The sequence below is a fragment of the Hylobates moloch genome, unplaced genomic scaffold, assembly GCF_009828535.3.
Source record: "Hylobates moloch isolate HMO894 unplaced genomic scaffold, HMol_V3 SCAFFOLD_19, whole genome shotgun sequence".
Taxonomy (NCBI): Eukaryota; Metazoa; Chordata; class Mammalia; order Primates; family Hylobatidae; genus Hylobates; species Hylobates moloch.
In genome coordinates, this window is record NW_026652294.1 from 14,587,652 (window position 1) to 14,601,664 (window position 14,013).

General features: G+C 51.4%; 1 protein-coding gene across 2 annotated transcripts in view; it reads left to right on the plus strand.

Annotated features, from left to right (window-relative positions):
- The window catches only part of BAIAP2L2 (BAR/IMD domain containing adaptor protein 2 like 2), a 32,275-nt gene that overhangs the window by 13,937 nt on the left and 4,325 nt on the right, over positions 1 to 14,013 (plus strand). For both annotated transcript variants that reach the window (XM_032139885.2, XM_032139884.2), the window contains exons 5-9: positions 3,097 to 3,168; positions 3,400 to 3,516; positions 4,482 to 4,628; positions 13,357 to 13,509; positions 13,812 to 13,947. In XM_032139885.2, the coding sequence (XP_031995776.1) occupies positions 3,097 to 3,168; positions 3,400 to 3,516; positions 4,482 to 4,628; positions 13,357 to 13,509; positions 13,812 to 13,947 (625 nt within the window). The remainder of the gene's footprint in view (positions 1 to 3,096; positions 3,169 to 3,399; positions 3,517 to 4,481; positions 4,629 to 13,356; positions 13,510 to 13,811; positions 13,948 to 14,013) is intronic.

The window sequence follows — 14,013 nt, forward strand, 5'->3', positions numbered from 1 at the left end:
AACCTCCACCTCAGTAGTGCAATCTCAACTCACTGCAACCTCCACCTCCTGGGTTCAACGGATTGTCCTGCCTCAGCCTCCCGAGTAGTTGGGATTATAGGCATGCACCACCACGCTGGGCTAATTTTTGTATTTTTAGTAGAGACGGGGTTTTGTCTTGTTGGCCAGGCTGGTCTCGAACTCCTGACCTCAAGTGATCCGCCCACCTCAGCCTCCCAAAGTGCTGGGACTACAGGCATGAGTCATCATGCCTGGCCCATTGTCAACCTCTTGATGGACCCACTTCTTCAGGAGCTTGGCATCCTTTCCGTTAACCCAGTGATGCCTGGGACCTACCAGCTGGGGGCATCCTGGGTCTGTGTCCTCTGCTTCATTGGTGATCACAGCCAAACCATGACAACAGGAAGAGCTATGATATGGCTGTCCTGCTGAAGTGCACAATGCCACCATGTTCATGCGTGACTGGAAGCAGAAGCAACACTATCCCATGAGACGGGACTCAGCTTGTTCCTAAGTGATTTTTCCTGGGCAAGAGGAAGGGAATGGGGCAAAGAGAGTTAGCAGGAAAGGAAAGAGCCCCAGCTTGTCTGCTGAGCTGACTGCAAGAGTCCTTCAGGCTGTATTTGAAGGATACCTTAGGAGAGTTCTTGCACCCAGGCCTTTTGGGGAGAGCCCTCCACATCTCCCAGGGCTCTCGGAGAGTTGTGACAGCCCCACTGGCTAGGCTGTGCTTCCTCTGGCGTCATCTGTGTCCCTGTTGCCTCTGCAGACCCGCCCTGCTGTAACTGAGTGTTCTCTGCAGGTCTGTACTTTGAGTTTATGCATTTAAAGTATTTTCTGCGACTTTCGGTGTGGTTCAAGTCAGTCTCTCCAGGTGCCATTCACCATCTTTAAAGTGCTCTGGTTACAAGGCTGCCTGGGTTTTGAGGGTCTGCCCCAAGCCCTGTTGTTTATATTGTGCATTTTTGCAGAAGGTGGGCATTTTCAGCAACATGTGGATTGTCATTTACAGAAACCTTGGACTGTCTCTTTACAAGCAAGGTCACAAATGTGTTTTTTTTTTTTTGAGATGGAGTTTCGTTTTTTTTTTAATGGCACAATCTTGGCTGACTGCGACCTCTGCCTCCCGGATTCAAGCAATTCTCCTGCCTCAGCCTCCCCAGTAGCTGGGATTACAGGCAGCCGCCACCAGGCCCAGCTAATTTTTTTATTTTTAGTAGAGACGGGGTTTCAGCATGTTGGCCAGGCTGGTCACGAACTCGGCCTCCCAAAGTGCTGGGATTACAGGCGTGAGCCACCACGCCTGGCCTGAGTTCACAAAATTTAAGGAGGCAGCGCTGTGACATTCACACTAGCACAGGGCCAGGAAGGCTTCCTTTTGATTGGATCCAGCAGAAAGCAGTCCCCCAGAAGCATCTACCTGGCATTTCTATAACAACACACGTTTCTGTTCACTGTTCTATCATTCTGCAAACCTACGTGGCCACTTCCTTCTTGGTGCTGACACCCTTCTCTACACACACTGGCAGCCATAGCTCAGGGTTTCAGTACCAAAGAGGCGCCCTCAAGCTCCCTTGCAGACCAGTGAGCACCAAAGTTTGGGAAACAACTGTGGGAGAAAACCTTAAACTTTAGAAATTTTATTATGTAGTGATTTTTTCTGCATACTGGGAGGAGATTGCCAGCATTCCTTTTCTGAGCCATCCCCTAGCCCCATGGGACAATGTGAGGACGCCTAGAGCAGGAGGAAGGACCCACTGTGGGAAAAGGGTGTGTGGACAGAGGCCACGCAGAGGTGGGAGGGCCTCCAGAGGAGGACGTGTCCGCGGGGTTGGGGAAGCGCCTCTTGTGTCCCATGCAGCCTGAACCCTCTTGCAGCTGGAAGGGTTTAGGTCCAACTGTCCAACAACATGGAGTGACTCAGAGAAAGCTGATGGAGAATACAGGGTACCAGGGCACCACCTGGGCCCACAGAATCGAAGCCCATCAAGCTCTCAGTGAGCGGCTGGTCAAACCTTTCCTTTTTCTTTTTTTTTTTTTCTTTTGAGACAGAGTTTAACTCTGTCACCCAGGCTGGAGTGCAGTGGCGTGATCTCGGCTCACTGCAACCTCTGCCTCCCTGGTTCAAGTGATTCTTGTGCCTCAGCCTCCTGAGTAGCTGGGATTACAGGCACGCACCACCACGCCCAGCTAATTTTTGCATTTTTAGTAGAGATGGGGTTTCACCATGTTGGCCAGGCTGGTCTCGAACTCCTGGCCTCAGGTGATCCACCCACCTCAGCCTCCCAAAGTGCTGGGATTACAGGCGTGAGCCACCATGCCCAGCCTGGTCAAGCCTTTCCTGTTACAGATGGGGCAACTGAGGCCCAGAGATGGGTGGCAACTTGTCCAAAGTCACAAAGCAAATAGGAGGCAGAACTAGAATGAGGACGAAGCTTCTGAGCCTGAGCCCAGCAGCCTTTCCTGTCCTGCCCTGGTGGCCAGACATCCACTTGTCATGGGAACCTGTCACCTCCCAGGCCCATCTGAGACTTCAACAGCTTCTGAGTGTTTTTGCTGGGCTGTGCCCTGCCCGTGGTGCTGAGGACACAGAGGTGAGCCATGGCCATAGCAGCTCCAAGGGGCTATGCATGGGGGCCTGGCCATAAATTCTGTATACCACTGGAGGAATGGACAACGAAAGAACAAATGTGCACACATTCCAGAAACAAAACGAGGGAGCAATGGATTCTGCTTGGGAAAGTCAGGAAGACAGGAAGCTGGCACTGGAAGATAGGGAGGAAATTCCAGGCAGAGGGAATGACGTCATCAAAGCACAAACTAAGAATAAGACAAAAAATAGGAACCGGCAGACTCTGACACACTTATCAAGGGTTCGTTTCCAGCCAGCACTGCACTAAACATGGTGAATGTTTAACCATTTCGTCCTCCCTCCAGCCAGGTGTTCTTCTTGTCTCCGTTTCTCTGACAGGTGGGCAGGTGCCTGGTATACTAGGAGCACGGTGGGCAGTCTGTTATAGCAGAAAGTGCAAGGGGGTGCTGGGGCCTGGGAACAGTAGGGGGGCCTTGATCACCCTCACCCTGCACTCCGCTCAGGTGCAGACATTCCATGGAGACCTGCTGCAGCACATGGAGAAGAACACCAAGCTGGACATGCAGTTCATCAAAGTGAGTCTGGCCTCCCCACTCGGCCCCCAACCCACTGTAGGCAGGACCCCCTCTCCCATTTGACAGGTAGGCACACACAGGCCAGTGCTGAGCATTGACTGGGCCCCAGATTATCCATGCTCCCAGCTGAGCGGCGAGTCTCCAAACTTCCAGGGCCCTGATCTCTGGGAGGGGTGTCTTGAGCTCTCTGATGTGGGGGGATTCTCCCTCCCCCACTCCATCCTACCCCAGGACAGCCGCCAGCACTATGAGCTCGAGTACCGCCACCGAGCGGCCAACCTGGAGAAGTGCATGTCTGAGCTGTGGCGCATGGAGCGCAAGAGGGACAAGAATGTGCGGGAGATGAAGGTGCGAGGGCCGCCAAGCGGGGGTGGGCCGGGAAGCGGGGGAGGGCCGGGAAGCGGGGGTGGGCCGGGAAGCGGGGGAGGGCCGGGAAGCGGGGGTGGGCCGGGAAGGGCGGGTGGGCAGACCTCGGGGCGAGACCGGGCCCTGGGAACCCCGAACACCTCCTTGAGCTCCCCCACCGAGCACCAGCTCAACTGTGATGAGCGTGGCAGGGGAGGTCAGCCAGCCCCTGGTGGGGTGGGCGTCACTAGCTCCCGGGGCCACGCCCAGCACCGCCCCTTGCCCTGTGGCTTCCTGGCCTTCCCCAGAATCCCCGGGCCTCTCCTGCAACCCCATCCCACCTCCCCCGTCTCCTACTTCACCGAGAAAATTGCTCGCTTGAACATGGTGCCAAAGGTGTCATCCACCAGCTGCCCATCCCCCTCCCCTCCCTCGTGCCAGGCAGAGGTTTCCCGCCCCCGGCTAGGGCCATTCCCCTTCCCGAACATGGGGTCCCATCCCTGGCCTCTGTCTCCAAGATCCAAACCCATGGATTAACCGTCTGCTTCCCTTCCCGTCTCTTCTTCTTGCTCCTGGCTCCTTTAAATGAGCTCATGCCTCCCCTCCTCAGAACCTTCCCCCTAAGTGGGGGCTATTAACCTACTCATTCATATTCTTATTAAACCCATCCCCCTGCCCCCTAAGCCCGTGCTTGGGCTTGTGCTGGGGGCCAGGGACAGAGCGATGGCTCAGACAGCAGCCCCGCTTGTGAGAAGCACCTGGGCGAGGGGGACGCAGGGCCCAGACTCGTAACAAGGCTGCCGATGAGGGGGCAGGCTCAGGAGCTAGGATGGGCTAGGTGATGGTGGGTGGGCTTGGGGAGAGGGCAGTCAGGAAAAACAGGGGGCTTGAACACCTGGCGCCTGTGAGTGAGGTGAGTGGAATGAGACACACCCACCGCCCCCAGCCAGAACTCCCATTCCCCCCAGGAGAGTGTGAACCGGCTGCACGCCCAGATGCAGGCCTTCGTGTCTGAGAGTCAGCGGGCGGCTGAACTGGAAGAGAAGCGGCGCTATCGCTTCCTGGCAGAGAAGCACCTGCTACTTTCCAACACCTTCCTGCAGTTCTTCGGCCGGGTGAGCTGGACTGGGGGGCAGCAAGCGGGGCGCTTCTAGGAGCTGCCCCCTTCCTGAGTGGCCGTACATAGAGATTTGCCTCCCTTCTTCCCTCTTCCCTCCCTGCCTGCCTATCTGTAGAAATTCATTTTATTTTGCTCTCTCCATCCATTTCTTTCTTTGTTTCTGGGTTTGCTTGTATCACTGTATATTCACTCATTTATTCACTCGTGATACTGTTTGTTTTTAATGCATTCACTAATTCATGGATTTATTTATTCATGTGTGGACCATTTTTTAATTCTTGCTTGTATATTCTCACAGTTCACAAATTCATTAATTGATAGGTTTGCTCAGTTATTGTCTATTAGTTTTATCATATTATTTATTTATTTATGTTTTGAGACAGAGTTTCACTCTTGTTGCCCAGGCTGGAGTGCAACGGCACAATCTCAGCTCACTGCAACCTCCACCTCCTGGGTTCAAGCGATTCTCCTGCCTCAGCCTCCCGAGTAGCTGGGACTACAGGCATGTGCCACCACACCCGGCTAATTTTTGTATTTTTAGTAGAGACGAGGTTTCGCCATGTTGGCCAGGCTGGTCTCAAACTCCTGACCTCAAGCGATCTGCCTGCTTGGGCCTCCCAAAGTGCTGCGATTACAGGCATGAGCTACCACACCCAGCCATTTTATCATATTATTTAAATCCTCTATGCTCTTGCATTGTTCTGTCTGCCAGACTAGTCAGACTCTCTCATTTCTCATTGGATTTCTAATAGATTTCACTTTCTGAATTGAGCTGCCATGTTGTTTGGTGCTTTTTTGGTTATAACTATTCTACCTTCTTTGTAAATATTGCCATTTATGTACTTAATGTCTCCCTTAATCAAGTTTGATGCTTTTAATTCTGCCTTTGATATTAATACTGCTCTATTTTCTCTTCTCTTTGCTTATCTCTTTGTATGTTAAGTATACTTTCTGTTACTGACCTATAGCTGACTTTGAGTTTTTGCCCAGTCTTACAGTCTGTGTCTTCTCATAGAAAAGGAATTCAGCCCATTCCCATTTAACATAATAATGAATATACTTGGGTTTTATTCCTTTTAGATAACTTGAGCTAACTGTATTTACTTTGTCATTTCCTCTCTTTCTCCCGTGCTATTTCTTGTCAGTTTGGTTGAGTTATTATACTATACATTCCCCCTTTCCCTTTATTAATTTAGAAATTGCACTATTTTTTTCTCTCTACCTGTGGTGACCTCACTTTGTGACTTTCATAATCACATATATATCCACCTATTATCTTTTCCAAAAATGCCAACTTCACCCTACTGCAGACACACACTGTTCAGTCCATTGCTCCCCCAATTCATAAGATGAGACCTTGATTTAAAGCTTTCCGCAAAAATTAGGCTGGGCGTGGTGGCTCACACCAGTAACCCCAACACTTTGGGAGCCCGAGGTGGGTGGATCGCTTGAGGTCAGGAGTTCGAGACCAGCCTGGCCAACATGGCGAAACCCTGTTTCTACTAAAAATACAAAAATTAGCTGGGCGTGGTGGCAGGCACTTGTAATCTCAGCTACTCAGGAGGCTGAGGCAGGAGCATCGCTTGAACCTGGGGGGCAGAAGTTGTAGTGAGCCAAAATCAAGCCACTGCACTCCAGCCTGGGTGACAGAGCGAGACTAAGTCTCAAAAAAAAAAAAGATGAGATAACACCTTAAGAAGTATTTTCCTGCCCTCCAACTATTCTGAGGTGGGGCCTTTGGAAAGCTTTTACTCTTCTCTTCATCCTTCCCATCCTCCACTTCTTGGTTTTGCCAAGATACTTTAGGACTTAGTTTCAGACCTCACTAGTCATCTCTGCAGCATGACCCTTGTATTTTGATAAACTAATTTTATTTGTGTGTGTATGTATTTATTTATTTTGAGACGGAGTCTTGCTCTGTTGCCCAGGCTGGAGTGTAGTGGCGCAATCTCAGCTCCCTGCAACCTCCACCTCCCAGGTTCAAGTGATTCTCCTGCCTCAGCCTCCCAAGTAGCTGGGATTACAGGCACACGCCACCACACCCAGCTAATTTTTGTACTTTTAGTAGAGATGGGGTTTCACCATGTTGGCCAGGGTGGTCTCAAACTCCTGATCTCAAGTGATCCTCCTGCCTTGGCCTCCTGAAGTGCTGGGATTACAGGTGTGAGCCACCGTGCCTGGCCTCAACAATTAGTTTTTGAGCCCAGATGATGTGCCCAGGCCCTGGCCCTATTTGACATCTGAGAGTGACTCCCCGACCCATCCACCCACTAGGCGTCTCTTTTCTGACACCACCCGCTCCTCCCCCAGCCTCACTGCTCTTTCCATCACCTTCTAATTCTTCACATTCTTGCTTAGTTTCCCTGTGCCCTGGCTGCAAATTCCAGCAAATGATTCCATCTCTTTGGGCTTCATTTTCTTGTCTGATTAAGGAGGGGACTAATTCCCACCTCACAAGGCAGGCACAGTGGCAGAGCCTGGCGGTGAAGGCACCTCATAAATCTGATTCCACTCCTGCCCTCTCCACCAAAGGTGAAAACAAAAGCCACCATCCGGAGGCCTGCCTGCTTGCAGTCAGCTGGCCCTGCAGCCTCGCCTGGCTCAGGGTTCTTTTCTTGTTTTTTTTTTTTTTTTTTTGAGATGGAGTCATCTTGGCTCACTGCAACCTCCATCTTCCAGGTTCAAGTGGTTCTCCTGCCTCAGCCTCCCAAGTGCTGGGATTACAGGTGTGCATCACCATGCCCAGCTAATTTTTGTATTTTTAGTAGAAACAGGAGTTCATCATGTTGGCCAGGCTGGTCTCGAACTCCTGACCTCAGGTGATCCACCCACCTCGGCCTCCCAAAGTGCTGGGATTACAGGTGTGAGGCACCGCGCCTGGTCCTGGCTCGGGGTTCTTATCCCTCCCAGGCCCTCCCTGAGTCTCTGGATCTGAACCCAGGGGCCCAGGGATACATGACTGGATCCAGAGACCCAGATTTCGGCTCAGGCTCTCATCTGCCCACTGTCACCGCCTCACCCAGCCCCAGGCTCAGGCTTCTCGTCCCCTACTATCCCACAAAAGGTCAGCCAGGGAGAAACAACTTCCTTTTTTGAAAAACAGTTTTATTGAGATATAATTCACATACGATTCACCCATTTACAGTGTACACTTTCTGGTTTGTAGTATATTCACAGAGTTGTGCATCCATCACCACAATCAAGCTTAAAATATTTTCAATACCCTCCACCACAGTAACCCAGTACCTCAGCTGGGCGCGGTGGTTCACACCTGTAATCCCAGCACTTTGGAAGGCCGAGGCAGGTGGATCACCTGAAGACAGGAGTTCGAGGCCACCCTGACCAACATGGTGAAACCCCGTCTCTACTAAAAATACAAAAGTTAGCCAAGCGTGGTGGTACATGCCTATAATCCCAGCTACATGGGATGCTGAGGCAGGAGAATTGCTTGAACCCAGGAGGTGGAGGTTGCAGTGATCCAAGATTGCACCACTGCACTCCAGCCTGGACAAGAGTGAAATTCCGTCTCAAAAAAAAAAAAAAATACAAACCAGTACCCCTTAACTGTCATTCCCAATCCTCCCACTCCCCCAGCCCTAGGCCACCAGGAATCTACTTTCTGTCTCAATACATTTGCCCATTCTGGACATTTCATATAAACAGAATCCTACAATCTGTGCTCTTTTGCGACTGGCTTCCTTTTCATTGCTGGATAATATTCCATTGCTTGGATAGACCACATTGTATTTACTCGTCTACTCGATGTATTTACTCAGATGTCAGCTGACGGACGCCTGGTTGCTTCCACTTTTTGGCTGTCGTGACCAATGCTGCTCTGAGCATCCATGTATGAGTCTTCATGTGGACATGTTTTCACCTCTCTTGGGTATATAAGAGTAGAATTGTGGGGCCATATGGTAACTCTATGTTTAACTGTTTGTGGAACTTCCGGACCCTTTTCCCAAGTGTTTCCATGTCTATCAGCAGTTTATGAGGGCTCCAGTTGTTTCACGTCCTCACTACTATTTGTTACTGTCTTTTTGATAATAGCCATCCTAGCAGGTGTGAAGCGGTAGCTCATTGCGATATTGATTTCCGGTTCCCAGATGGCTACTGATGTTAAACATGTATTCCTGTGCTTCTTAGCTATTTATAGATCTTCTTTGGAAGGAAACTCTTTTTCACCTGGGTTAAACTCCTTTTTGCCTGTAAATAGTTAACCATCAACATTAAGAGAAGAGCTGACCCCCTCCTTGACTGCCTCCTGGTGGGTGAGGGTCCCTCAGGAGGGAGCTGTGGGTTGAACAGGCAGATTTTCCCCTATGCATGGTGTGTTAGTCCGTTGTGCATTGCTATAAAGGAATACCTGAGGCTGGGTAATTTATTTTAAAAGAGGTTTATTTGACTCTCAGTTCTGCAGGCTGTACAAGAAGTGCATTGCCCGCATCTGCTCCTGGTGAAGCCTCTAGAAGCTTACAATCATGGCAGAAGGCAAAGGGGAAGTTCATATCACATGGCCAGAGAGGGATCGAGTGGGGTGCCACACTCTTTTTTCTTTTTATTTTAAGATGGAGTTTTGCTCTTGTCGCTCAGGCTGGAGTGCAATGGCATGATCTCAGCTCACTGCAACCTCCACCTCCTGGGTTCAAGCGATTCTCCTGCCTCAGCCTTCTGAGTAGCTGGGATTACAGGCATGCACCACCATGCCCCGCTAATTTTTGTATTTTTTTTTTTTTTTTTTTTTTGAGATGGAGTCTTGCTCTGTCGCCCAGGCTGGAGTGCAGTGGCGCAATCTCAGCTTACTGCAAGCTCCGCCTCCCGGGGTTCACGCCATTCTCCTGCCTCAGCCTCTCCGAGTAGCTGGGACTACAGGCGCCCGCCACCACGCCCGGCTAATTTTTTTTGTATTTTTAGTAGAGACGGGGTTTCACCATGGTCTCGATCTCCTGACCTCATGATCCGCCCGCCTCGGCCTCCCAAAGTGCTGGGATTACAAGCGTGAGCCACCGCGCCCGGCCTAATTTTTGTATTTTTAGTAGGGACGGAGTTTCACCATGTTGGACAGGCTGGTCTTGAACTCCTGACCTCAGGTGATCCACCCACCTCGGCCTCCCAAAGTGCTGGGATTAAGGTGTGAGCCACCGTGCCCGGCCACTACAATCTTTTAAACAAGGAGATCTTGCATGAACTCATACCACTCATTACCGTGGGGTACAGCACCAAGCCATTTATGAGGGAGCTGCCCCCATGACCCACCACCTCCCACTAGGTCTCACCTCCAACACTGGGGGGTCATATTTCAAGATGAGATTTAGAGAGGACAAATATCCAAACCATATCACATAGGGAGCAAGTAACATGTTGTCTGACCCAGCTGGACTTTAGAACATCCAAGATCTAACTCCTAAGATAGCTAAGCATATATATTTACTTCTTGTTCTATTTATAAGTAGAAGGCACATTTAAGGCTGGGCGTGGTGGCTCATGTCTGTAATCCCAGCACTTTGGGAGGTCGAGGTGGGTGGATCACCTGAGGTCAGGAGTTCAAGACCAGCCTGGCCAATATGGTGAAACCCCATCTCTACTAAAAATACAAAAATTAGCCAGGAATGGTGGTGGATGCCTGTAGTCCCAACTACTCGGGAGGCTGAGGCACGAGAATGGCTTGAACCCGGGAGGCAGAGGTTGCAGTGAGCCGAGATTGCGCCACTGCACTCCAGCTTGGGCAACAGAGCAAGGCTCTCTCTCAAAAAAAAAAAAAAAAAAAAAAAAAGAAGGCACCCTTAGAATAAGATTTAAAGAACTCTAGGTGCCTGGGCACGGTAAATTGTCTTTCTTATTCATCTTCACTAATTAGTCTTTGCTTAGTCCAAGTCTAGTCAGTAACGTGCCTTCCCACCTCATCCTTAGCTTCTCTGGTTTACTGCAGCTGTGCAAATGCATCTCTAGGATAAATTCCTAGAAGTGGAATTGGTAAGCCCAAGAATATAGTCATTGGTTGCACCAATTTACACTTCCATCAGTGACGTATGAATTTCTGTGCTTCCGCACCCCTTGACAACAGTGTATGAGCAAACTTTCTGATCTTGGCTAATTAGAAAGGTAAAAATGGTATCTCAGTGTGGCTTTACCTCATACTTGTCTTAAACGCGAGCTTGACATCTTTTCATGTTTCAAAGCCATTGGATTTTCTGTGCTGTGACATGCCAGTGTCTTTTCATCCACTTATTAATTTGTAGGTCAGTGCTCTTGATATGTTACTGAAACCAGCTTTTTCTTGGTGATGAGTTGCAAATATGATAGCCAGTTTGCCATTTATCATTTGCCTGTGTTATGATTGGTTTTGCTATAGAAAAACATTTTTATTTAGTAAAATGTATCAGTCTTTTCGAGTTTATGTGTTTGGTGTCATACTTAGAATGGCTTTTTCACTTCGTAAATATATATATATATAAAAATATATATATATAATTTTTTTTTTTTTTTTTTTGAGATGGAGTCTCGCTCTGTCACCCAGGCTGGAGTGCAGTGGCGCGATCTCGGCTCACTGCAAGCTCCGCCTCCCGGGTTTGCGCCATTCTCCTGCCTCAGCCTCCTGAGTAGCTGGGACTACAGGCACCCGCCACCGCGCCTGGCTAATTTTTTGTATTTTTAGTAGAGACAGGGTTTCGCCATGTTAGCCAGGATGGTCTCGATCTCCTGACCTCGTGATCCGCCCACCTCGGCCTCCCAAAGTGCTGGGATTACAGGCGTGAGCCACCGTGCCCGGCTCGTAAATATATTTTTAAAAGTTTTCCCATGGCCTCTTTGATGGTTTTGAAACCGTATGCAGTGTTTCTTCTCACCCACCATTTATTTTAATTTCTGTGGTACATAGTAGGTGTATATATTTATGGGGTACATGAGGTGTTTTGATACAGGCATGCAATGTGTAATCATGACATGCTGGAGAATGGGTATCCATCCCATCAAGCATTTATCCTTCGTGTTACAAACAATCCAATGATACTCTTTCAAACCCCTTTTAAAATATGACATGTGGCTGGGTGCAGTGGCTCACACCTGTAATCCCAGCACTTTGGGAGGCTAAGGCAGGTGGATCACGAGTTGAGGACTTCGAGACCAGCCTGGCCTATATGGTGAAACCCTGTCTCTACTAAAAATACAAAAATTAGCCAGGAGTGGTGGCGCACGCCTATAGTCCCAGTTACTTGGGAAGCCGAGGCAGAATAATCACTTGAACCCGGGAGGCAGAGGTTGCAGTGAGCCAAGATTGTGCCACTGCACTCCAGCCTGGGCAACACAACGAGACTCTGTCTCAACAACAACAAGAAAGATATGCAGAACCTAATGCTGTCACTTTGCTTATGCCTCTGAAACTTCTGCACGAGGGCCTTCGGGTTTTATCTTTGTGCTATTCTGCTAATTAGTTACTGCAGGGAAACAGAGGGGCTGTCCACTTAGTGACCAGCTAGACTAGTTGCTCCAGTGATGGGAGGCACCAAGCCTTCCCATTATTGCTGCCTGAGTTTGACATGAGGTTTTCAGTTATGGGGTCAGGTTCAAGGCAGAAGTCATTGAAAGGTGTAGTCAAAGTGGGCATCTTAAAGGACAGACCGACATAGATCCCTTCAACGCTTACTGAATGTGAGACCTTGAGCCAGTCACTTAACTTCTCTGACCCTCAGTATCTTCTTTTATGAACTGGAGATAATAATTGCACCTACCACCCAGGGCTATTGCAAGAATCAAGTAAGATAATGCAGATAAAGCATTTAAAGCAGGGCCTGGTAAGGAGTCACTGCTCGACAAAGGGAGCTTTTCTTAAGGTGACCGTCTTGAACTAGGCCTTGAGGAACAGGGATGTTTGAAAAGAAGAGGGAGAGATCTTTATGGCTGGAGAATGCAGCATTCTGATTGTACCTGGGATTTAATTATGACTGAGTGACAACACAGAAAGGTCAGTGCCATTGAAAGTTTTAGGCCACGCACGGTGGCTCACGCCTGTAGTCCCAGCACTTTGGGAGTCCGAGGGCAGGCAGATCACCTGAGGTCAGGAGTTTGAGACCAGCCTGGCCAACATGGTGAAACCCCGTCTCTACTAAAAATACAAAAATTAGCCGGGCATGGTGGCGCCTGCCTGTAATCCCAGCTACTCGAGAGGCTGAGGCAGGAGAATCGCTTGAACCCAGGAGGCGGAGGGTGCCGTGAGCCGAGATCGCGCCATTGCACTCCAGCCTGGGCGACAGAGCCAGACTCCGTCTAATGAAACACGGGAAGAGCGTCGTTGCATATTTTCCGGGGGCATTTTCCAGAGTGTTACAAGGTAAGTAATGGGACTGGGTTCTTTGGTCGTAGTTTCTATCTAAGCGCCATTCCTGAGCCTATCGCTGCAGGAAGGAGGATGGGGTGATTGAGTGGCCGGGCCTGGGTGCCACCCCCACCCCTGAAGCTGGGCGGTGAGGACAGCCCCGCTCAAAGCGCACACGTTGACGGGGGAAGTGGGGGACAGAGGAAGCTCTTCGTGGAAAATGGAGGCGCCTTTGCCAAAAGTGGAGGGTGCGGGTTGGACGGTGAGCTGGCTTCTGGCTCCTTCCAGCTAGAAAATCCGGTCGTCCCGAGCTGGTAGGGCCTGAGCTCTCAGGTCGAGGGTGCCATTTTGGGTCCCCAGGATTCAGGGAGCCGCCCAGACCTGGCTGACCCCCGTGTCCCCACCTGGCCAGGCCCGGGGGATGCTCCAGAACCGCGTGCTGCTGTGGAAGGAGCAGTCTGAGGCCAGCCGCAGCCCGTCGCGCGCCCACTCCCCCGGCCTGCTTGGCCCCGCGCTGGGGCCGCCCTACCCCTCGGGCCGCCTGACGCCCACCCGCCTGGACATGGTGAGGCCCTGGGCGCCCCCGCCGCCGTTCGCGCCCCCGCCGCCCCCCGCGGGGCCCTGGGGCCTCAGGCCCCCAGCCTGGAGCCTCCTGCCCCCCAGGCTCCCGCTCTACGCCGCACCTCCCGGCCTGCCCTTCCGCCCCGGCGCGTTCTCGGCGCCGCCCGCGTTCTCCGCGCCCCCGTGGTGGCCCGGCCGCCGCCCCCAGAACCCCTATGCCGACGCCTGGGACTGGGGGTGGGGGCTGGACTAGGGCGCGGCCCCCGCCCCCCCCGCCCCACCCTCCCCTGCCCATCTCCCCCGCAGCCCCCGAGGCCCCTGGGAGAGTTCAGCTCCCCCCGCAGCCGGCACGGCTCCGGCTCCTACGGCCCCGAGCCCGACACGAGGCCCGCGTCCCAGCTGGAGCCAGACCGTCGCTCCCTGCCCCGCACGCCGTCGGCCTGTGAGTGCCCCCGCCCCGGGGCGGCAGGAGGGCCGGGAGAGGCGCGGGGGTGGGGCTGCCGCAGGA